This window comes from Eufriesea mexicana, unplaced genomic scaffold (assembly GCF_001483705.2).
Source record: "Eufriesea mexicana isolate 0111107269 unplaced genomic scaffold, ASM148370v2 scaffold1601, whole genome shotgun sequence".
NCBI lineage: Eukaryota > Metazoa > Arthropoda > Insecta > Hymenoptera > Apidae > Eufriesea > Eufriesea mexicana.
This window is the reverse complement of record NW_016909695.1, coordinates 121,385-148,513: the sequence shown is the minus strand read 5'-3', so window position 1 is coordinate 148,513 and position 27,129 is coordinate 121,385. Positions and strand designations below refer to the sequence as shown.

Here is a 27,129-nt window from a genome sequence, read left to right as displayed (position 1 = left end):
GGTTTGCAGCAGAAAAAGTTTAATTAAATAATATATTGATTTTTTAGTAGATTATAAATAATTACAATTATTCCAAATGGTATCGAATATTTAATAAATAAATAATTCTAATTATTTCTAGTGGCATCAAATATATAATAAATAATAAATAATTCCAATTATTCTAAGTGGCATCAAATATTTAATAAGTAATAAATAATTCCAATTAGAAGGAATTTTTTATAGCAAAAATGGGACACTATTTATTGCAAAAATACAACGATACTAATTGATCAAATTAATGTAATATGAATTTTATGTTATTTATTTATCGCTGTAGATATTGTATTTTGTATTGTATTTTGTTACACCACAAATGATTTATTGGTAGCGATTATCGATCTACAGTTGTTGAAGAAGAAAACGAAGCGCTAATTAGGTACTTGTTATAAATAATGGAAATTATAGGTAATAGAATATGTATGCGAATATATTATCCAAACCTAACTGTTGCCAAGATTCATAAAAATATATCAATTATTTCCCAAGCACACACTTGCAATAATTGCTAATAGAAATACATAACCACGTTGCAATTAATCATAGAAATAACAGCATATAAGCACTTAAATTAAGTATGAATTTTTTTCATGAAATTCTACTATTCATGACACGAAAGAAAGACTCGACATTGGGCCTCCATAAATAGTAATTAAAAAAAGAAATAAAAAATTTCAAAAATTCCTTCATCTATTCCTCAAATATATACTTTCGATACCTAACAAATTGTCAGCCATGGAAATATATAATTCTATAGGAAAAAAATATTTAATAATATCTCCACCATAAATAACAATTAAAAGGAAATTTAAAAAATCTTTCCAAATCTTCTCAATTCCAATAATTATGACAGTTCACACAGCTATTTATACTAAACCTAAAATACTCATGGTTAACCATATGAAAAAATAAATTTCCATGGGATTCAGGGACTTTTGGCACAGTTTCAAAAATTCTTCTAACTGCTTTTCTAGCATACACTTACACTATCTAACAAATTATCAATGACAAAAATATATAATTCCATAGAAAATAAGAGCTCGATTTCAAAACCCCCATAAAAAAATCTCCAAAATTTCTAAAATTCCTGTACAACTCCAATAACCACGAAAGTTCACACAGCTACTTATACTAAACCTAAAATACTCATGGTTAACCATATGAAAGAATTAATTTCTATGGGATTCAGGGATTTTTGGCACCAATTTCAAAAATTCTTCCAACTGCTTTTCTAGCATACTCTTATTCTATCTAACAAATTGCCAATGACAAAAATATATAATTCTATAGAAAAAGAAACTCGATATCAAATCCCCCATAAAAAATCCCCAAAATTTCTAAAATTCCTCTGCAACTCCAATAACCACGAAAGTTCACACAGCTACTTATACTAAACCTAAAATACTCATGGTTAAACATATGAAAAAATAAATTTCCATGGGATTCAGGGACTTTTGGCACGACGACGACGAGTACGAGGACGACGATGGCGACGACGACCTCGACGACGAGGATCACATACTGAACGATAGTCGAGCGAGCACGGAGCTCGACGACCGACTGATGGTGTTCGGAGACACGGCGTGCAACTACGCGACGTCGCTGGACTACCGAAACACCATAGACCTACGAGAGATTGGCGTGGAGTCGAAGAGGGACGCGCTGTTGGACCTAAAGTCTGGCCAGGCGGCCGTGTCGGGTTCGTTTCGTCTGCTGCAGACCAGGTTAAATATAGCCGGCAGTATGGCGCACGGTCGCAACAATATGGTCGCCGATCATCATCATCATCATCATTACCACCATCATCAGCCGCAGCAGCAGCTCCACGAGCAGCACCAGCGTCAAGGGTGGAGCAACGAGGACTGCTTTAATTTTAGATTCACGGATAAATCTCAAAGCGCGCCCAGTCTGCCTAGCAGCGTCACCGAGTCAGCACACGGTCCACGCTCGTTGGCCGCTTACGCTTCCTCCTCAAGGGCGACCTCCTTCGTCTCCACATCGAATCTCTTCGAGAACTACACCAGAGTAGCCAGCGTGCCCGTCGACCTGAACCTCTGCGGCGTGCAAGATGATACGCGCTGCTCTAGAGTGAGCCTTCATTACGATCATCGCGAAATGGCGGAAGTGACCAGTGTCCAGGAGAAAAAGCGATTGGACAGTGCTGAGAAAGTTGAGCAAGCGAGTATCGACGAGGACCAGGCAAAGAGGTCGTTGACGAGTTCAGTTAGGACTCAGGCGTCTCAGAACACGATGGTGGACGGCAAGATGGACCGCGAGAGAGCGGAAGAGGCTGATAGAGAAGACGAGGAGTGCGTGGACGAGCACTGTGCTAAGCCACGAGAGAAGAAGCAAGTGACCTCCACGGTGAAGACTCAGGATCGGGGTAACTGCGTGCTGGACATGGCTATCGCGATGGAGAACGACATCGACGGTTCAGTGGACGACGCCATTAAGCAGTTCAAGCGCGAGGTCGAGGAGGCTACCTCGAAGGACGGGATCCAGAGGACCCCTTCCGGGAAACAGCGACCGTGGAAGGTGAAGAACAACGCTAGTTACGAGCTGGCTCAGCAGTTCGAGGTGGACGAGAGAAATTTCTGGGTAAACAAGTACGGCAAGGATATCGGTGCTGGCGATGGTGAGAAGTCGCTGAAGAGTGTGTCCAGTGGACGTAAGCGAGTGTTGAACAACGCCAGCTACGAGCTGGCCCAACAGTGCGACTACATCAAGGCCGTCCAGTCCTCCAGAGGTGCTTTCCAGAGGATGGACGCGTGCGACGAGCTGGAGGAGTCAGGCTCTGGTCGATCCTCGCAGCTCAGGGTCTCAGACTTGGTGCAACAGATGAGCAGTAATTCCACGTCGAATCTGAGCAGCTATCAGCACAGCGAGCCCTACGTGGACACCAAGCGATACTCCAAATCCACGGGAAATATCTCCACCCAGTTCTCCATGGCTCCCTTTACCAGGATCCCCATCAATCAGCTTGGTCAACGTTTGAAGAAGCAACAGGAAGAAACGCTGTTGAGCCAGATAAAAAAAAACTCGGATCCATTTTCAGCCTATGGAGACGATGCTAGTAGCCATGCCTTAGTAGACGACGAGATAGATTTACCCTGCTTGGAAACCAAACCCATAGGAACTTCCAGCCCCGAGGGGTGCGTAGCGCGCGAGCAAACGAGCGCCCAAGAGCCTCAGGAGCTATCCCTGGATCACGAAAACGTGGCGTCGAACGCTTCACACAGGACCGCGACACCTGACGCGGCATCGAGGGACACCGAACAGGACGCGGTGGACGAGACGAGCTGTTCGAAGAAGTCGTTCATCGGTGACTTCTACCCGGAAAAAATAGTGCGGTTGCAGCAACAGGATGATCAGCCGGCGGATCATCGACCGGCAATGGCGGACAGGACGCTGGAACTCGAGGGCGACGGAAGTAAAAACGAAAGTTGTTCGTTGACTGCGGTATCAGCGTCGTCGTGCAACGGTAGAAACGGCGGAGAACTGTTATGGAGGGTCATAGTGGAAAAGCAGACCGCGGAGAAGGAGGCTTCACTGGAAAAGGTTAGAAAGAAGACGGAGACAGAGGCGAAGGAGAGAGAGACGGGGAAGCAAGAGCAGCGGCAGCAGCCGAAGCTGGAGACGAAGGAGAGAGAGAAAGAAGAGAAGGAGAAGGAGGCAACGGAAGCAGCGAGGGGACACACTGTCCACGGTGTTCGTTCCCCCCCACTCGGCAGTAGCAGCAATAGCGACGGCCTGGAACCAAGTGAACGGAGTGGGAATCCAGCAGTGGCCGTGGCAGTTGATACGAATCATCGCGGTGATCGCGACAAACGTCACGAGGAGAACGCGGCGGAAACAACTGCGGTGGCCAGGGTAGACGACAAGCACGACGGCCACGCGACTATGTCGGCCACGACGACCACGACGAAAACACGGCCGTTCGTCGCGCCACCAATCGCCAAGAACGACACTTCCGCGGCGAGATTTCAACGAAACATGGTCGTCGACGCGTCGTCCGCGGCAACGGTGAAGGAAGAGAGGAAAAAGGGTGGTCTCGGTGGATTTCTACAGCGATTCTCGAGACTCCGGTTCAGTGGTAGATCGAAAGTGCCGCGGTCCGAGGTGCAGAAAAAGAGTGATACGATCGGCCAAGTGAATCGCGCCAAGGTGACAGAGGAAAAGATTAAAAAGGAGCCGGACTATATCATCATTCCGTTGCACCCTCCGGACGAGGAGAAACAGAAGCAGGAACAGAATGTAGCTTTGGAGAGCAGAACGGACACTGGGAACGGCAGAACTGTTGCCGAAGTTCAACGGAGTTCCTCCAGTATTAGGTGAGTGTTAATTTTATTCGAATAAACTTCTTGATCTCTGTGATCCATTCATTTCGACGAATTGACCGTTCTATTATTTCGTCGTGAGAATATTCATTGTTTCGCGTTCTGTTTCCCTTCCGTTTGCACTGAGTGTCGCGTCGATCGCGTTGACTTTGACCTCAGCGATTGTTTACACGGTTTCGCGCGGGCATATAGAAGCAGCAGTGAATCACGGTTTGTGCCGCCTTCTATGGCTTCCACGCGTAAACATTTATCTTTCCGCCGGCGGAAAATGTGTCGGTACCATTTCGAATTCTAACTGTCGTTTATTTAACGTTCCTGGTACATCCTACGAAGAGACGACGAACAAATGTTGCGAAGATATTCGCATCCGTGAAACAATAAACTTCGGTACGCGAAACGTGTTCGTGGTCTGTAATCTAACCTCGAATGCAAAATCGTGCAGACGTTGCTCGAAAGCCTATAACGTAATATGTGTTACATAATTAGCCGATTATGAAAGAATCTAACGTATACGTGTCCATGTACGTCTGCTTTCGATCGTGTTATGCTTACTGTCTTGCCGTCAGTGGGCAACTTTGCGTATATCAGTGTTGTCTTACACGGTTCGAACACGTTGCTTTTTAGTACGATCGCGAGTCGACGGGCACGGTAGAGGGCGTGAATTTGCTGCATGTTCTCTTCGCACTGATTCGATGCTATGTTCAGAGTAGTATAATGTATTTCAATTTTATCTCGATGTCTGTGTAATTAAAGGAAGTACGTGATGTTAAAATTGAGATTAGGATGGATTTTACTAGATGAATATATTATATGATTTGACAAATTATTTAATGGAGGAGAGAGAGTACTCGGGAAAGCTAACGATAGAGAAATTGATGACGACAGTAAATATGAATTCGAGTGAATGGGAATGACTAGAAATACTTTGATGCTCAGATTTATTATTATTATTGTTGCTATACAGTATAAATATTATTAAAACGAGAAAATATTTTCTCATATTATTAAATAATTGTTATTAAATAAATTAGCGACATTTCTAATGTTAAAATTACATTGATATAATAGAGCACATCTCACTGATTTCAATAATTTTTTGATATGTTGTAGGAATCAGTTTGAAAACTTCTTCTCGTTATTTTCAAAAGACTTTTATTACTATAACATTGAATTCAGCCCATTAGTCAATATTTTTATTTTATTATCAGATGTCTTGGTACCAGAGATACTATCATATAGGTACACTTCTCAACATACAAATTCATAAAAATACATAAAAATTCCTTAAGACTGCTTCTCAAACGTTTATATACTACCTTCTAGATAACTTTTTGCGCTCAGTCAATTAAATTCGTTCTTTTACCTCTCAATTAAATTTCACGAAAAATATTTTTCTAATTTTTACAAATAGCTCACGAATTCGTTTCCGTGTTACTTTTCTCTACTAAGCAAGCAACAGCAACGAGGTCAGCGATACCGGCGAGTAGGCTTTCGTAATGGCGACCAGAGTCGACGAACAGCTGCCAGGGTATCGCGCTCTTCCACCCACTCTTCCCGATCGTTCATTCGGTTTGATTTCAGCGGTGTTTGATTGCGACGGTATCCCACATCGGAACGCATAAATTTCTGGGCCAATTACGAGCCGTTTATCGGCTACTTTTCCCGGCGATTCGTGCCGCGTCTAATTCCTCTTCCTAATCAGGCTTCTCATCCGATCGATTGGATTTCACTCTCGTTCGCGCGTGCATTCCGATCATCGGCCTCCTACGATTCCTTGCTTTCCGCTAGGAGCGCGCGCGCGTACAGAGGAACCAGTTCGCCTCTCTTAATTGAATTTCACTCTCACCCTATTCCGTGTCGTTTTGACGTAATTCGACCTAATTGCATTCTGTAGCGGCAAACGGCGTCGTTTAACCTTTATCGTATCCCTCTTCTTCTAACGAAGCGTTTCCCTCCTGGAAACTCGATCGAGGATCAGTGCGTCCGGAGATCGGAACGTCGTGACGGTTTAGGGGACGCTACAGCGGGGTGCTAGGGAAATACGGACATTCTGTGACGCGTTCTAACCATAGCTGCCGAGATTGAATTCAGATAATTATTGAATCTTTTTTTGCATAAATCGATTGGAAATTTTGAAATTGTTTTAATTGAGGGGTTTCGTAGGTTTTTAGTAAGAATTTGACTAATGTTTTGTGGTTGGAAATGAGAAAAAAATAAATGTGTAGAGGTTATAATTCTGTCGATGTCGTTGTGAGGGGGTAAACTAGATTTATTATCTATATTTATTTTGTAATGATAATTTGAATTAACATGGCAATATTATAGTTTATTTATTAGTATATTTTATTAGTATATATTATTATTTTATTAGTATATATTTAATAATATGTTGTTGTGTTTATATTAGTAAAGGTGATATCAGGAATATTTTCCATATTTCTTATTTTTGGTATAAGTTTTTGACAGAGTATTTTGATTTTTAAATTTCTCAAGGCCTGTATACAATAATATGTTTAATTTTATTTATTCGTTTTATAATTTGAACTTTATAGTTCAGAATTTACTTAAGCTTTACTTTTACAGTTAATTTTACATTTAAAGATGATTGTAGCCGATTAAACTAGAATATATTATTCAATTAAAATCGGCAACAAGAATGTTGAAAGAAATTTATTTATTTTTGAGAGCTATGAACAGTTGCATTTAATTAAACATTTCTCTTTTCACTGAAGGTATTTGGGAAAGCTATAGTTTATTTTAGTGCATAGTTGAGATATACTCGCACCCATAAATCTGCATTATTATAATTGATTTATGGTATAGGCACACTTATATTAAACCGAAACATGTGAACCATTCATATAATAAAAGGAAATTAAATTAATTTATGTTTCAATGGTCTAATTAGAAATCTAGCTCAATGAACATTTTGTTATAAAGTGGCAGATGTAGGTGACTTAAAAATAGGGGCTGCATTTCTTCAGATTGGTGTATACACTTGAAACTCTCAGGACTTTCTCTTATTTTTCTACAACAATTCTGCTATTTGTTATTTTAATTCTTGTTCCATGTGAAATAGCACATTGTACAATGCAGGCTTTAAATGTTCCTAGAAATAGAAATCTAAAGAATTAAAGACTAAAGAAATAGGCAGCATTTCACTGAATGAAACCTCTTATAATATACAATACCTATAATAATCCCTTTCTAAAAATTATTGTGGCATGAAACTTATACTACAAATTTTTTTATACAAATTATACTACCCTCATATTCACAAACACTGCATAAAAATAATATTACATACACAATAAGTATCATAACTAGTTCTTCAAGTTTGGTACAATATTTATACTACCTAAAAAAAAAAAAAAAAATTAACACTTTATACACCAAATTTAATTTACTTAGTAAAAAATTAATTGAATTTAAATTCTAATTAAATTTAGCTTCCATTATAAAGTTTTAAAATTAGAAATTAATAACTTCTATATCTATATGTATATATATTGTCTCATAGTCAACATAGTGATATTTTTAAAGTGATCAGTAAATAAAATAGAGTTGGAGAATATAGATATAGAGTTTAAAGAAGATTGAAAGATACGACAATTATTTGTAGAATCGTGTACTTTTGAAGGGGTGTCTACAAAGTTTTAAAAATATGGGTTCGATAAGATTAGAGACAGACTCTGAGTCATTTGGACTTGATTAAGTCATAACGTATTTATGTTTGGAAGCAGGCAGTGTTTGCTGAGTCTGTTGCTGCCCGATGACTGTACAGAGGCATAATATCCGTGCGAATATTAGGTTTATTGTTATAGAACATGTCATAAAGTCACGAGTCTTTCGCTTTATGGAATGGGGACGTTTGGCGTCAGAGACTATGAAGAGCATAGAAATAGTATTTTGGAATATATGCAAAATGTAGGAAATAGAAATTGTCTTGAAGAAACGAGAATAAACTTTTATTTTTAAGGAAGTTAATTAAAAAAGTCAGAAAAATTATAAAAACATTACAACAAATGAGACGAATTCTAAAATTGTAAAATATAAAAATTAATTAATTTATCAATTGTATTAATTAATGCATTAATATACTCTACATGATAGAATATATAACATATAGTATGTTGATAATATGTAATATAATTTATATCATATTACATTAATTTTAATTATTAAATGATGCTAAAATATTAATAACTTCATAAAAATGTCTCAAAGTAATTCATAAATTGTTAGTAGAGATACTACAATGTTTCCTTGTTATTTATATAAAAATACTAGGGAAGAGTATTGCCACCATTTTGTATAACAGAGTTCAAAGACTTTAAAAAAATTTTTAAATATCTTCAGAAATTCTTTTGCAGACTGTTCGTAGTCAAATGAAAAAATATTTTGTCGTGGAGAAAGATATATTGGTACTTGTAAAAGTGTGGGTAGTTCGTTGAAGTGAATAGCATATTTCTCTGAGCCATAGTTATTTATCTTTGAAACACTTCTGTAAATACAAAGGTCTCAACAGTGGAGGCGAATAAAGAAAACAAGAGATTTTTAATCTGTATTACAGATTAAGATATTTATGTGCAAAGTTTTGTTTTTGAAGTTGTTTGGTTGATTCACTAGACTGGAGAACAAGCCGCCATTTTGGGTATTTAAGATAATTCCAAACATAAAGATAAAATATCTCACAAAATATTTGTTTTCAGGATAGACATTATTCTAAGTCCTATTTATTTTTAAAAATTGAAAATTCCATACTTACAAATGTTAAAGTAATTTGTAATTTTCCAATATTCATATTATCTATATATATTCTATTTGTGCAATAGAAGAAATTTTATTCTTCTTTAGTAAATCTTATTTCTGTCGATTATCCTTTGTCTCTGTGGTCCACAATTCATAAAATGTCTGTAATTAAGTATGAGTACGTTTTATATTAATTATATTATATTATACACATTTAATATTAAGACCAAATGTATTTTTAAGACTAAAAGTATAAAACCAATCAAAAATTATTTCTGGAAGAAAAAAGAAATAAAAACGCTATAATTTAACAAATTTATTAAAAAAAATTCGTTTAAAAAATATCACGTTCCTTACACTGAAACTGCTACTATGGTTCCTGTTTGTACTTCCGTGGATCATCACGGGGTTAGGTTAGGTTAGGTTCGGTTAAGTTAACAAATTTAATGAAAAATATCACGTTAACTCCACTGAAACCGCAACTATGGTTCCTTTTTGTATTTCCGTGGATTACCACAGGGTTCGATTTGACATCTTTGGCAATTAATCTTAATCTCGATGACCCTTGTTCGTTAACGACTTATTTCCTTCGTAGTTAGACGATCGCGAATGGCCAGCACGCTTCACTGTTATTATATATGTCCCGAGTGCCAACGAAATAGATTTCAGGAAACGAATACCCTCGAAAGATCGCGCGTTATTCTTCGTCTGACCGTTTTTTGTTCCTACTCCCCCTCGATGCCAACGATCAGGCCACGTTTCTCGGAACAACAGGCCTAACCAATCCCCTCTTGTTTAGTTTTTATAAACACTCGTTTTATCGCGTGAAATTTCGTCGAATCAGATCCTTCGCGCGCCTTCTCTTCGATTCCGTTGGATTTTAGCAGCGTGTCTATTTCTTTGAGAATAGGTTAGGTGTTCGTGTAAGTTCGGCAGCGTTCGAATATTTTCGTCGTACTCCGCCCGTGATATACGAATGCTAGCGAAATGTGTATAAACTAATAGCAAACTAAAGACTAAACGCGATTCTTTATCGTACATATACAAAATTATTTTTGGTATAGATTAGTTCGATGGAGTTTACAATCACAATGGAAATTTACTTTTACAAAAATAGTAATAGTGGAGTAGATATTAATACAATTTTGTTAAGCTTCAGTTTTAACGTTTTGGCCATGACAGAATCCTTCGTGAAAGTTCGATGTATGAATACGTATATGCGTACCTGTAATTTTTCTCAGAAATAGGAAAATTGTTGTAAATATTTGTAAAAATTTCTTCAACTGTTTGTTATATTGTTATTTTAAACTTTCGACCAATTTTCCATCGAGAATTATCCTCCTGTTCGTGTCACTAACTTGTTTGGACCACTTTATATGTATAAGCTTTGTTTTGAAGGAGATTGAGTTTGAAAATTTTCTAAGTACGTGTGCTGTTATATAAGTTTTGACTATGAACTTCACCGACGTGTACCGTCTTTAATCATATGTTTATAAGAAAGTAATCAAAGTTTTAATAAGCTGCCGTTTACTTTGCCATGTTCATAGATACAAATATCCTACAGTATATATAGGTATAGTTGTAGATGTATATACAGAGATGTAAAATTGCATATTAAACAATTTTATTATATTTAAATGTAAACTATAAGATGATGGAATTTCCAATTCATTATTTTTTTAAAATTCTGACATTGCATATCTAATTTTGCTCATTAATACTATATACATAAAAATATCTATATAAATAAAATCTTTTTTCTTTTTTAAGATTTTAAGATCTATGCAGCACTTAATTATTCCAAACATTTGATTGGCAGATTTATATCATTAATATTAAAATTTCAGAAAATATCAGGTTATGCGTGATTCCTATATTATAGTTTCTATTCTTTGATATTTTACTGATGTGCTATACGATTTATTTCTGAAATTTTTGTATTTATCTCCGTTTTAATATCCATTCCTCTAGATTGTTCATCAAAATTCGAGTTTCACAATTATTTTTCAGTTCATTTGGCAAAACACTGAATTCAACAAACGACGGTTATTTACTCGCGTGACATCTAGCGAGTTGCTCGCGATGAATCATCACCAATAGTAATTTAAGAGCCCTCCGTTGGATTCGCCGCAGTTTCTGGCGCGGTATGCGCGTTCTGGAGGCGCTGTGGCCACGATGCGAACGAAAATCGGGAAAATGGGCCGCGTTCCAGCAATAGCTCGGTCTTTTTTCGAGGGTTCCCTTGCATTTCCACGCGAACGGGGCCGTATATTTCGAGGTGTGATTTCAACGCTGGACTTTATCGAGCTGTTAAGTAATCGTGACGTGTTGCTGTCTACTGGCGATGAAGCGAACCCGATACCAGCGGTGTCAGGTTATGTAATATTAAAATTGTATTACCGGTGTCCAGCACACCTTGCGAATCGAATGAAATGTTTTAGATGTCGACGGTGAACTGTTGCCTTTTAACACACTCGCTACCAGCGTCACATACACGTGCATACGTGACACACAAATTTCTATTGAGAGTTTAGTGTCATCAGTTTTTATGTTTTCACTGTGAAAACAGTCCAAGCCTGTTATAAACCTGGTAAATATTCTGGAAGTATATTTTATAGGTTACTGGAAATTTAGGAGAGGGTCAGAAGACAAATTTTCTTCGGTTACAGGAGAATATTTTTCTACTAACCTTTCTAATAAAATAAGGGTAGAAGAAAATTCAGATATCGAGAATTCAATTGTATCGTTATTTTTATATAGGTTAATAGTTTATTATAATATTATAATTTTATGTTTGATGTACATATAGTTGCTCTGGTAATTTTTATTTTATTTTTTTATTTCAATAAAATTTAATTTCATAATTAATTTAAATTTAATTTTAATTTTAATTTTATTCTATTTAGATTTATAAGACACTATCAGTTTGTGTGGGATTATTCGTTTAGGGGCTTAATGATAAGTAGGTCTTGTAAGTTGGATGTTATTAAATAATTCTGCGAGGAAAGTACAGTTCGTTCAATGAGGTATAATGCATAGGATAAGTGGGAGTGATTTTCTTATAAACCTCATAGTTTGTACAACTTTAAGCGATTGGTATCTTCCGTGATCTTACAACGATTTAGGCTCATCACATACGTATTCTATTATTTCAATCTAACTATTGCATCTTGAATTTCAAATTTCTACTCAAATTTTAGTGAAGATATAAATATAATTAAATCACAAGTCTTGTTAATGTACGTATGTACAATTTATTTTTGCAGACAATTATAGTTTCCTGTAATCCGATTTAGCAATTAGATCATGTATTTTATAATTGTCTAGACAGTATAGTTTACAATTTTCCAAAATTATTATTAAAAAATATCTGATATTTTTGCATATAAGGTAATCCACGAAACAATCATTTTACGTGAAAGTACCATTTTAAAATTCACATAAATTTCTCATTGCTAATGTCTCCAAAAACAATAGGCGTTTTTAACGAGCATCAAGTTTCCATTAATTTCTCTATATGTCTAGGGATATCTTAACTTTTACAACGTTGAATTTTAATGCAGTTTTATGCGCCTTAGAACAAATGGTTTTACAAATATAGGTTTTATGAATGCACGTAGACAATTGCTACTAAACAGGGACCTTCCTTAATGAGCTTGTTAACAACTATAATAATCCACTAAAAGTCAAGCGTTTCCTTTCCTTTGGATCGCAGGCATGGGACAAGTGAAAGTCTACACGGTCCTCGAATCTACCTGACAGTTATGCAGCTTCATTTGAATACAATATGGCAAAATAATGCGGTTAAAATTAACGACGGCTATCAATAATCGGACTTCAATTTCAATTAAATTCAACTTCAATTTGGGTCGTTGAGAAGTAATACTAAAGCCTGCTTGTTACGACAGGAAGTGTGCAATTCTTCGTGGATGTATTGGATTACCTATTAAATTTATGTTTCGTGCCAGTAGCTGCGAAGTTGTGTAACAGAACGCGATACTTTTCGAGAAAAAAGTGCGATATTACATTGCTTTAAATCACACTGAAATCGAATTTTTAATTTCGACATTTGTTGATGTAAAAAATAATTCTCGCAAATTCGAGTTTTCTCACATGTCTAGTGTTAAAAGTCTTTTCCACTAGTCAAAGTGACAAATTTCACAGTTTCTACATTTTTCAATTTTATTACACACATAATTAATATTCAAATTTTTTAGGGTTAGTATAATAAGTTTATCTAATATAAAAAAGAGAAACAAATAATTTAAAATAAAAAATAATGTTAAATTTTTGGTTGCCATTTTTACATTGCAGTGTAACTAGAATATTTTAGGGAATTCTAGTAATTAAAATTATAAAATTTCTTTATGTTATAATAATCTCAAATATTAAATATAATAATTAAAATATCTATCAAGTAGAAAGTAAATATAATTAAGAAATTGGTAAATAGAGAATTTAATAATTCTCTGTATATACGTACCTGGTATGTTTACAAGAATATTCTAGTCAATGAATACATACATATCATAGACGTGACTCGAGCACTCATAAATATTTACACACTGGTGACACAGTAGGACAATTTTATTTTTGAAATCTTCAGAGTGCCAATCGCAGATTTTACTTTGGCATTTGCATTTTCTATAGGGGAAAATAAATTAAATATTTCATACTCTATGCCATAACACAGTATCTTCACTTCAGTACTTATCAAAATGTTACTAGGGGTGAGTTTGTAACTTAGACACTTAACAGAAGTTAATATTATTTATATAATTTTATTCATTTAACAAAACAATTGTCTCATTTACTCTCTTAATCATTATCTTCTACAATTTTCCTCCAAAATTATTATTTCATTTTACCCCTATAGGCATAACATCTTGTAGAAATTTAAAAAAGAAAAAAAAAAGAAATTTCAAAAATGTTTTTGAAAATTGTAAACCTTCCAATGTAACAATTATATTCACCCAGTTGCTCCTTTTATGTATTTTATGTATTCAATGGAACGTCTTCGACTAAAGTAGTAATGCCAAGCACTCATCGTATCCCGAGCTGAAACAAAACATAACGAGCACATATTAGAGACGAAGGAAAAAATAAGGAAGATGCGGCATAGAAACATTGTCGATGGCCTTTTACATAACGAATGAAAAAGAAAAGCAAAAAAGGTTCGCGAGAATTCCGCGAGCAACGACTAGGCAGCACTCTCGGACCTAACCTCAAACGACTTCCGGACTGGTGTTGGAATGAAATAAGATTAATAAGGCTCCACAGGCCGGTGTACACCTACATGCACGTAGGTATATATTTAACCATAGGCTCGCTGGTGAGCGCATGCCTCGGGTTCATGGCATCTTGCAGAGCAGAAATATAATTTGCTTCTTGTCCCTTGACGGTTCGGTTCGGTTCGAAAAGGTAATCACGTTCACCCGATACGAATTCTGTAGCAGAAAAGTACGGAAGATGATGTTCGGGTTTATATAAGATAACAGGAAATGCACGTGAGATATGATAAAAACAGAGATACAGACTATAGATGCTGCTACTGCTCATGAGGGAGTCTCAGAACTCATCAGACTTCTGCTACTTTACAGAGTCTTATAGATATATAGATGATTGAGTGAGAAACTTTTTAATACCGGTTAATATTGGAACTATCAAAACTAGTATAAATTAACTCAAGTTTCTAAAAATTGTTTGAAAATTTGTTGTTCCTATAGGTGGGGCAAAACACAGTTGTTTGGAAAAATGCATATTAACTCTTTGAAGTTTTTTGTCAACTGTGATTTGATATCTTAAATAATATATAATGAACATAGAAATCATTAATAAGAAGTTAAAAAGAAAATTAAATATTTTCTTTTATTTTTATTTATGTATGTTACATGATGATTGGTAATAAATAATAATGTTGTGCGTATGCTTCTTTGTTGATAAAAATTGCTTTTACTTGTAGAGTAAAAATATTCTTATTTCTAGGAATATCATAATAAAAGAACTAATTGTTATTGGAATAAAAATGTGATTAAGCATTAGGAAAAATATCTGATTTTATATTTCTTGTATTGTTAGTTACAGGAAATGTGTAGTTGATTTTATCAGAATTAATATTATTGAAAGTGGATAGTAATTATGTGTACTTATTTATTTTCATTGTACAATTTTAATTATTTTTATCTATATATGTATAATATATTTGGATAGATGTTACAGATCAGTAGCTTTAGTGCTGATACATATTTGCTTCAAAGTATGATAGAGCACTCTCTAATTCTCTGACAGTTTCTATGATGCTCGACTATTAACTTTCTATTCTTCACTGTCTATATTTTCACAACCACATATCCTTGTAGTATGCACATTCTCTCCTTCTCTAATTCTCTTTTATTTTCACTCTGTGTAGCTGCCCCTAGAACATATTCAAGCAAACATGCCAAAACAAAGAGTGACCATGTCATCTATATTTTTGTGATGATTTCAGACACTTAGATTAAACACTTTTCTTTCATATCTCTAATATTTTAAACTAAGCAATCTTTCATTTACACATCTATTATTTTACAAAAAATTCTTCACATATTGTACATAAATACCACTATTCCCACATTTGTCTAGATATCTGATGAGTAGATAAGTACTCAGATGGTCAAGTTCACTGATGGCAACTAGCCTTATACGTATAGCCAAAAGTCCTTTGAAATTTTGTGCTTTAGGAAAGCAAAACTGGAGGTAATTAACAAAAACTTATCACAACCAGTGATCTTATTGAAAGTCGAAAATGTTTCAACTTTTCTAAACATACAGCAAGAGGTAAGGCTGTTTTATAGATGATTCTATTTAATTGAGACACCCTGTATTCTAAAAAATTAATTCTGGGTATATTATGACAAAAGTCATGTAGTCAAGTAATAAAAATAACGTTGAATGCAAAAGTTAAAAATTAGCTATTTAGACCATGACAAGTTAACTATTAATTTTTGGCACGAGGTTATGTTTGTAGTCGTCTATTGTCAGTGAATGAAGCTACAGTTTGGTCATCGGATAGGATTATTATTTACGGCGATGATTTGATTGGCTTCGAACCTGCCTTGAAAAGTAACGAAGGAAGTGAGATGAATAAGAGTAAATGTACACGTTAATTAGATATATGTATTTAAATTATTCTACTCACATGTGTGTTAATATTAAAGCCTCGTTCTCATTATCATAGTTACTCATTGTACTGGATAGGTGAATCACGTTTGACGAGAATTCATTGGTGTTTCTTCTCGATTCAGAATTCGTTCCGCAACTTATCTCGTGTTTTTAAAGAAAATTTCATCTTCTCAGGGAAATATGCGTGGTTCTGCTGGTTGATTCGAATGGAATTTTCTAGTTAATTTGCAACCTGTTTAATATCATTACAGAAGCATAACGTGTGTTGCTTAGAGGTTTATAATTCAGAATCAGTCTTTTTCCCTTGTATTAAATATCTACCTGTTTATTCTTTCGCATTATAGAAAAAAAAAAAGTAAAAAGGAGGAAAATAAATTAAAAATTATAAATTGTTATAATTACAAATATAATTTGAGGAACACGACATATTAGGTTTTAATATTAATATACACAATGTTTAATAAAATTTATTACTAATAATAATATAAAATACTCTAGAACTCACTGATATTTCAGTTATCTTATTTGTTCCTGTTTATATGTAAATCAAATGAAGTAAGTGATTTATACAAGAAAATTAATGCATACATAAAAGAATATTAAGAAATTGGAACATTGAGCTCATCGAATGTAAAATATGGCTTTTCTCTACCTTCAGTGTAATCAGAATTAGTTAATAATTTACCGTTATATGTTATTCACTGCAAATAATGGTAGGTAGTAGGAGAACTAGTGTAGCTATAATGAATAGCATTTAGAGCTTTGTATTATAAATAATAGATAATATTAGCAATTTTCTAATGAAGCAATAATAGATGTAATAGTCTATAATAAAGTAATAATAATAGCAGTGTGTAATGGCTATGAGTAATATATTTAATATTGGCAATTTTCTAATCAAATAATATCAGTAATAATTCTATAATGTAATAATAATACTAGCAGTGAAGACTAGTTATGAATAGTTAAGATTACCAATTTTCAAATGAGGTAATGATGTAAGCTATTATTTTGTAAGAATCCAATATAGTTATAAAGAAAAGTAGCATTATGTAAAAGCATATATACTTCTTACATGTATATACATATATACACTTTTACAGTAACTTAAATTAACATAAGCAAAAAATAAGCTTAAGTCATTCAATTTAATAATAAATTTACTTGAATAATCACGAGACAGAGGAAATTAGATATGCATAAAATTCTAAAATAAAAATGTCTTCATAGAAATTGTATCTGCAAAATCTTGAACATAACCTAGTCAGCGAAACTGCAGAAGCTGCTGTAAACAAAAAGATCACGATACTGCTGCTTGCCTCTTCCAGATCAAATTCCACGGTAATCCGTGTTTCTCAAATGGTTAAAATACCAACTGCAAGAATACCATATGCAATATACATTTCACACTATAGACGATATTAAATAAATTCTATCAAATACCATACCAATTTCTTCCTTTTGCCTTACCATATTCACTGTAGAATGCATAATTGCTACATAAAACATGCTCTCTGCAATGAGTTGCAGGTAAAAAAACATATATCAGATAGCTGCACAAACGATTTAAGTTTCCTATGTTAACTTCGATCTCATTTCCAACCGTTATAGACTCGACGTACGAACCGAATACTTGCAAGTCTTCGAGCGAAAATATGCACGTTGTACGGCGTTTCCTCGTTCGTTCTCGAGCATGATATTTTCAGCGTTCGAAACGCCACACCGCGGTGGTTCTGAAAACCATCCTCGACGATCTCCTAATTTTAGCGAAGTTACTTGACGATTCTCCATCATTGTTCCGTCCACGTTTATAAATATGATCTCACGGCTTGCCACGAGAACGAAGCTGCATCGCCGGGGCTCGGGGTTACATGCCCGTCGCATCGTAATCCGATGTTTCTCTGTTTGACGTCTCGGTTACGGTTTCTTTTAATTCGTCGTACTTTCGATTCGTAAGATAAGTACGTGCATAACCTATTCTTTCTTGTAATGCTTTTTAGGGTTTCTTTTTTCAGATGTGGTATTATTGATATAGAATGAATGTGTATGTTTTATACGTGCAATTAACTTCGTAGGTGCTTTCGGACATATTCGTGTTTACAATTCGATGCGTTATACCGCACACCGTGGTTAGGTTATGTCACTGGTACGACACAGTGTATTTTGCTCATTGAAACAATTCGGTTTTGTAAGCTTTTGACATCATATGATATTTTCGTTGGTTTTGAAGCATACTGCATTTTTGATTATGTGAATGTATAAAATAAATATAGCTTTTATACGAGCTCACTGGTAGTATGTCTATAGATATTAATATTCCATCAGTATTAAATACAGTTTTTCGGCAACTGTTCTAATTATTTCTCCAGAATTTTTTTCATGGATTATTTGGTCTTTTTCATTTATTTTTGTGGAAAAGTACTTACTTTCTTTTTTAATTTTTGAATTGGAAAGTGTTGCTAGAAATAAATGGTACATTATTTTTCTATTGAAGCTGACTTATTTATGAGATAATTAAACAGAATTTTAAATTAATAAATTGACATGAAGTTAATGGTGAGTATTAAGCTTAGTATATTAGAAAATTGAACTCACAATTACTCTCTTCTGTAGATTCAAGTAAGATAAGGTATCTATTGTCGCAAATCTATTGTATAGAGTGCTCTTTCTGGTATAAAGGTCTTTGACCCTGGTTTGGAACGTAGCTACCCATGCATCCCTTTCTGTATCTGTCCATCTCAATAAAATTTCTTGTCTCAGCATAGAACCATGTATTTTCAAAATTTCCTATTTTTAGTTTAATTTGAGTTTCTCTTTGCATTATATTTTAAGAATAATTTATGTTAATTCCTCACTTCTAACAATAAGTTTATAAAATAAATTACAATTATATTTCTTCTTCAGAGTATTTAAATTATAATTAATTATTCTGATGAGACTGCAGTTTAATAACCTTGCCCTAAATTAATTTATTTCTTTCCTTTTTGTTAACTAGCACCAATTAGAAGTACATAAATACACCAATAAAAAAAAGTATAGTAAAAGTACATTACTTTAAGTAGAAATAAATATATTTAGGGGAAAGTCACTATTATGTAGTTCTACATAATTAAAAAAAAAATAAGACTAATTAAAGAAATATTAATTTGAACAAATAATTATGATTAATTGCAATATAACCAGTATTCTCTCCTCGGAATTAAAAAATGCAAATGTTCTCTTTCCTTCTTTGTGTGAGTAAAGTATAATACGTATTAAGAATATAAATTAGATCAGTTAGTTTATCGAATTATAGTATTTATCGAAGTGTTCGTTTGCTAGTCGTTTGCTATTGGTTCGAGCGTGGATTACAAAAGCACTATTCATGGAAGTCCATTTTATCGTACCCATGCCATTTTAATCGCGGTGGAAACGATAGGGAGCAAGATAAATCTGAGACTGAATGCTCTTTGATTCTAGAAGTCAGAGATTATCAGATCAGTTTGAATTAGACATTTTTCGTTCCGGTATTCCCTCTTTCCATAGAAATAGATAATAAAATTGGAATTTTTCTCAGATTTTAATTTTAATTTTAATTTTAATTTTAATTTTAATAACAAATCTAATTTTCGAATATTTTAATTGACCCAGAACAATATAAGTTCAAAAATAATTTTAATTTTTCATTTATCATATACATTGGTAACTACAAAAGTGAATAAAATATTTATAAGAAGTAAATTTATCGCTTATTTTGCATAGTACTAATTTATGGTATATTAGAATAGTATAAAATCATTTTTGCAAAGTAACAGAAAAGAAGAAATGTCAAAAATATTTTAAAAAATTTCATTTTGATGAGAAAAAAGATAACAGGTCAAAGTGATTAACTCCATTTCAAAAATTCTTTTAATTTTGGTGTCAGAATACTTGATTGATATTCAAGTGATCTGATATTCAAATGATCTGCATCTAAAATAAATTTCTATATTTATTTTTATGTGGAATTAATTGATTTGAGAAAAGGAAATAAGATCACTACAAATTTCTCTGTTTCTATAAATATATGACGATCCTATTGCAAAAATTTAAATTTCACCTCAAAAAAATTTACTTAAGACACTGGTAACCCAAGAAGTTTATGCAACCTTCAACAATTAAAATAAAAAATAAAAAATAGGAAAAAGAAACTATCAGGTCGCTCTCCAAATTCCTCAGTTTCCATAAATAGATCACAATTTTATTATAAAAATTTAAATATCATCCCAAAAAATTTACTCGAGATAATAATAATACATTAAGAGATCCATGTAACATTCAGTAATTAAAATAAAAAATAAAAAAGAAGGAACTATGAGGCCACTCTCTAAATTTCTCAGTTTCCATAAATAGATCACGATTTTATTATAAAAATTTAAATATCATCCTCAAAAATTTACTCGAGACACTGATAATCCATTAAGAGGTCCATGCAACGTTAAATAATTAAAATAAAATATAAAAAAGAAGGATCACTAAATAAAAAAAATAGAAAAAAAGGCCACTCTTCAAATTTCTCAATTTCCATAAATATATCACGATTTTATTATAAAAATTTAAATATCATCCTGAAAAATTTACTCGAGACAATAATAACCCATCAAGAGGTTCACGGGCTGAAGTATAATAATTGCGGAAAGAAAAAAATTCTTCTGCATCGTGTTTCTTGATCTTCTTGATCTTCTGGATCATCTGGAAGCAACGCTGCGTACCCAAGCTGCGTTACGGCTCGTGGACCTATACGTAGACCGAGAAAGACGATTTGATTTTTCCCGGGTAGACAGAAAAGGAACAAGGTGCATGGGGAACGATTGAGAGCAATTGAGGCGATCGTTCGATTCGGATCTGTCTGACTTTAAGCACCCACTCCATCCTACGTCGGCCCGACCAACCACAGCCGTTCCCTCTGATGCTTAAGTGCGCTCTTAAACGTCTGAATCTTCGTCTGTAAAAATGCGAGCGGTGATTCTTTCTAGGGAAAGTGACCTCCGTGATCGCGACTTGGACAGACGAGTTCTGTTATTCGTCGTGATTGGCGCGGCTTTGGAATGTTCCACGTGTTCGAAATTGATAATGGCCTGTGTTCACTCTCGCCAAGAGAATCCGTTTCTCACACAGGCTTCTAACTTTTAATGAACAAAGCATCCTCTTTCTTTTCAGTATTACGTTATTTCTTGGTTCGAAGGTAAATTTGCTGGTGAAATAGTAATAGGAGGCTTTCTTTAAATTTAAATTAAGAAATTTTGTTTCGTTTTTTAAATTTCACACTTTGGATTACGCTGGTGAGACTGTTGGAGCATTGATACTAATAATAATAATATTGTTCGATACGAACTTTAATCTGAAATATTCATTCAGTAATTCTCGTAGAGTTTACTTTTCTGAGCACGAGTTCGTAATTGGAATTGCTCCATCATTTTCATTTTTCGAAAATTACGAGTTTCTCTAAGAACGCACGATTTTTGGCTAAAACGAAGTATTGCGTGAAAAGTGAGAACGTCAAAAAGTTGATTCTTATTTCAAAAGTTAGGTTAGAGTATATCGAGTTTATCAATGTCCATAATTATAATTATTCGTGTTTCTGAATAATTATAATCGGTTATCAAAATTTAAAAATAAGGTGCTGAGGGTACTTTCTATGCACTATTGTCGCGTTTTAAGAGAAGTTACTATCTGACGCGAATTTTTTACACGGTATCGTATTCTGTAGGCTTGTCTGAAGAAGAAACTGTGAAACAAAATTGTCGAAACAGTTTTTATTTCGATTAAATTCAGAAAAAATTCGTCGGTATGGAATTTTACCGTCTCGCAGCCATTACTCACTTCTCTAGCTTTGACAGTGTCAAGCCTAGAGTACTCCCACTATGAAGTGGAACAGCGTAAACATATAACAGTATAAGAAACCTCATAAGAAACCCCCAACCTCAGTTCGGACCCCCACCCCTCGCGCACACGGAAAAATTTAAGTGTTACACTCGCGAGGTCGAACTGACAAATGACTTATGCTGCGTCGCGTCGCCCTTTATATAGCCGCCGATCGGCCGAATCCCCCACCCCAATCGGAAATTTTCGAACTTCACGGATTTTATTAATTATTAATTTTCCGCACTCATAGGCAATAATTTACTAATTTTTTCACTTTTATTATAAATATACGTTGCGAGCAATTTGTTAATAACAATATTAATTTGTTACTAACAATAAATGTAATAATTTATAAACTTTTTGTAAATTATTTCTACATTTTAATATAAGTTCGTCATAGGTTCAAGTAATAACCAATAATTTATTAATTTTTTCACTTGTATCGTAAATTTATATTGTGAACAATTTGTCATTATCAATATTAAATTGTCATTAACAATCAACGTAATAGATTATAAACTTTTTACAAATTGTCAGCACATTTTCCCGCTATTATAGCCAATAATTTATAAATTTTTTCAGTGACATTATAAATTTTGGCTGTAAACAATTTGTTATTAATAATATTAATTTGTTATTAACAGTCAGAATAATTATTTATAAACTTTGTATTAATATAAAAGAAATTCATAGAAACATACATATAAAAAGTAAGATCTACTACTGGACAATGATTTAGATATCTACGCATGTCTACGTTCCTAATGAAGCTACTGTGCGTTCGAGAAAGGAAGACACAGCGTGTTTACATCCTCATGGCTGATTAACTCTGTTGGAACGAAGATCATTAGTCACCGTTTTCGGCCAACAACGGTCAGTGCCTGTGATGAAGGGAGTGTCAGCGAAGTTATTCAGCCGTGAGGATGTAAACACGCTGTGCCTTCTTTCCTCGCACGCACAGTAGATGTGCGAACAATGGCTAACAATTTACACGGCGGTAAAATCTCACTTACGGGTTCCCGATATATAGTTTACTGTCTTGTCAACATTGAAGATTACCCTAATATTGTTTCTGTATAGTTTCTTCTTCGAAACACCTATAGAATACGCCACTGTGTAGTAAATTCTTATCAGATAAAGAACTTTGAGTAAAAATACAAGAACATGCGTAGAAAGTACACTCGGAGGTTTATTTTTAAACTTAGATAACCAGTTATAGTTATTCAGAAGTAGGAATAATTATAATTACGAACACCTAACTTGGAAGACAAGGTACTCAGAAAAGGAACAGAATTGAAGGATTATTGGTTCATAATATTTTAAATAATTTTTAAAAAAACATTTAGTTAATAATAATTGGACAGTCATCCTTTGATGACTGAACTAAACTTGACAGTTGGAAATATAATAATTTGTTCTTAATTAAACTCTGTTAATGGGTGGGATCTCTTCTATGAAGGAACCTCTAAATAAAAATATAGTGTATTCAATTGTTTATGTCTAAAAATCATGAACAAGTGAAATAATTTGCAAATTAGGTTTGAGTTCGACAGATTATTGTTTAATTAATAAATATAATTTTTAATTAACAATATTATTGGTTAGAATTATAATTAATGACTTGAACATACCTATTTGTGAAGGGATCTCTAGATAGAGGCATAGTGTATTCAATTCTTTATATCTAAAATTCATGATAAAGTGAAATAATTTAAAAAGTAAGTTTAAATCCGACAGACTATTGTTTAAACAATATATATCATTTTTAATTGACATTATTATTAACTGGAACTATAATTAATGACCTGGTCATACCTATTTGTGAACGAATCCCTAGATAGAGACATAGTGCATTCAATTGTTTATGTCTAAAAATCATGAACAAGTGAAATAATTTGCTAATTAGATTTGAGTTCTTCAGATTATTGTTTAATTAATAAACATAATTTTTAATTAGCATTATTAGTTAAAACTATAATTAATGACCTGGTCATACCTGTCTGTGAAGGAATATCTAGATAGAGACATAGTGTGTTCAATTGTTTATGTTTAAAAATCATGAACAAGTGAAATAATTTGCAAAGTAATTATTTAGCCAAGAAATATTTTTAATTGGCATTATTATTAACTGGAATTATAATTAATGACCTGGTCATACCTATCTGTGAAGGAATCTCTAGATAGAGACATAGTGTGTTCGATTGTTTATGTCTAAAAATCATGAACAAGTGAATTAATTTATAAAATTGGTTAAAATGCAACAGGTTATTGTTTAACCAATAAATATTATTTTTAATTAGCATTATTATTAGTTGAAATTATAATTAATGACCTGGTCATACCTGTCTGTGTAGAAATCTGTAGATAGAGACATAGTGTGTCGAATTGTGCATATCCAGACTTTTAGGGTTAATTTAAATAGAAAAAAGCTGAAAGTAGGTAAAATTTCTGTGAGTCTGCAATCTGAGGATGATTTACAATATGGATTTTCCGGCATATAACGGTACCTCTGTAACGTGCATCCACCTCCTGGAGCTATGGTTCACATGTTGAGATCGTTGGCTTTATGAACAAGATTATAACATGGTAATTGCCATTGAGCAGACGACGACAGGACTATAATTAGTCGTAATTAGTTATTAGGTTCGTTCATTATTTTTTTAAATTGTTAGCCTAACGTCAATCCCTCTCGCAGTATTAGTACGTCGACGTCTCAGGCATTTATTCTTGCGTATTTGTGTTACAAATTTTAAAATTGAATAAAATTGAATAAAATTTTAAAATCAAAATTAGCCTAGAGAAATTATTCTATATTCCCATCGTTGTTTCATCTTACATTCATACCTGCCTTAAAATAACCTAAAGATAATGAAATCACAATTCCTTGACCTAGATCTCCATCCTTTGTTATTTAATTATCTTAAAATTATTTTGAGTTGCTATTAAAAGTTATTTATAAATTTTATTATTCACACCTAATTCAATATATCAGCCTGTTAAATCTTCCACTTATATCCACTTCAAAACAACTCTAAAAATTATTAAATCTCAATTCTTTGATCCTAACCTCAACATGTGATTTACAATCCTTTGTTATTTAATTATCTTGAAATTATTTTGGGTTGTTATTAAAACGTTATTATTTATAAATTTTATTATTCACACCTAATTCACTATATCAATCTGTTAAACCTTCCACTTATATCCACTTCAAAATAACTCCAAAAATTATTAAATCTCAATTCTTTGATACAAATTCCAATTCTTTATTGTTTAATTATTTTGGATTGTTATTTAAAATTATTTATAAATTTTATTATTCATTCGTAACTCAATATATCTACCTGTTAAATTTTCCACTTATACCAAATTCAAAATAACTCCAAAAATTATGAAATCTCAATTCCTTGATCCAGATCCCAATCCTTTGTTATTTAATTATTTTGGGTTGTTATTGAAAATTATTTATAAATTTTATTATTCATTTATAACTCAATATATCGACCTACTAATTCTTCCACTTATACCCGCTTCAAAGTAACTCCAAAAATAATTAAATCACAATTGTCTGATCCAAACCACACGTGACCACAATCCTTTGTTATTTAATATATCTTCTATTATTTTGCGGTGGATATCGATATAAGATGGTTCATGTTTGCAATATTGAGTTTATAAATTTCGTTCTACATATACAACACGATATGTCTATATGTACCACGGTTATCACGTGTTATCTCGTATTTGAGTTCTAGCGAAGAGTATTCAGTGAAGAAATTGACTTACGTTTGCAAACACGATAAGAGTGGAGTACGACTAGAGACGTGTACATAGTTACGTAATTATTGAGAAACAACGAGTAAGGGACGAGCTATAAATTTACAATTAAAATTCCTTTTCAAATAATTACAACCAAGATATATAGCTGTCTGCCGGAAAGTATTCGGGATTGCTTCACAGTTCCCTTTTACTATAGGACACTGGCCATTTTGATGTCGTGACTCGTCCGGGTTACACAAGACGCCATTTTACGTACTTATTGCAATGCAACTGCATCTGTTGCGATATCTTATCTGCGAAGATGCTGCCCTCTTCAACGATTAATCATCCCGAGTTATAAAAGAAGATTTTACGACTCATCGTTTGATGTCCGCAATGTTTAATGTCAGATAGCAAAATACCAGGCAGACAGATGCTTGGATACCCCAAACGCATATCTGACAGTTCTATATTTTTCCTTTCTTTGTTGTTATCGTTAACACAGCATTCTTCGTCCTAAATCTTCCAGAGATTTAGAGAGACACTAAATTAATAAGAAGTAAAATTTTTGGGGGAGAACACTATCCTTTCTTAGCCCTCAGCACCAATAGGAGTTGTATTTTTAATTATTTCTAGAATTATTCAGAGATATACATTAATTACTGGTTTATTATTAAATAAAATATGATTAGTTTGTGAATTTTATAGTATATTTTATAATAATATTCTTGACTTGAAATTTTTTGAATATATAGAATAGTATTTAGGATTGGATTCAGAAAAATTAGATTCTTAATTATATTCCTTCTTAGTCTTCACTATAATCTTCCACTGGACCTCAGGAATCTTGGAATCAGGATTACAAAGGTTTTGGGTATATAGTATATAGTGTATGAAATATTGTTAGGCTAGATTGATAGACATATTATTCTTCTTCAATCTCCAATTATAGCTTCCTTTGAATATGTACATAAAACTCATAAAATTTTTGAATATATATCATAGAATTTAGTATTAGACAGACAAGAAGGGATTCTTAAGAAAATTGAGAAAATGTTTTTTCCCTAGTCTTTAACATAATCTTCTACTGAAACAATAGGCTAAATTTCAAGTTTCTGAATATATAGTATATTATTTAGAACTACAGTAGATAGACAAAAATTAAATTTTTTAGTAGAATACTGTTCTTCCTGAACCA

General features: G+C 33.4%; 1 protein-coding gene across 7 annotated transcripts in view; it reads left to right on the top strand.

Moving 5' to 3' along the window:
- Positions 1-27,129, top strand: part of LOC108548382 (uncharacterized) — a 177,301-nt gene that overhangs the window by 49,446 nt on the left and 100,726 nt on the right. For all 7 annotated transcript variants that reach the window (XM_017901293.1, XM_017901292.1, XM_017901296.1 and 4 more), the window contains exon 4: positions 1,488-4,370. In XM_017901293.1, the coding sequence (XP_017756782.1) occupies positions 1,488-4,370 (2,883 nt within the window). The remainder of the gene's footprint in view (positions 1-1,487; positions 4,371-27,129) is intronic.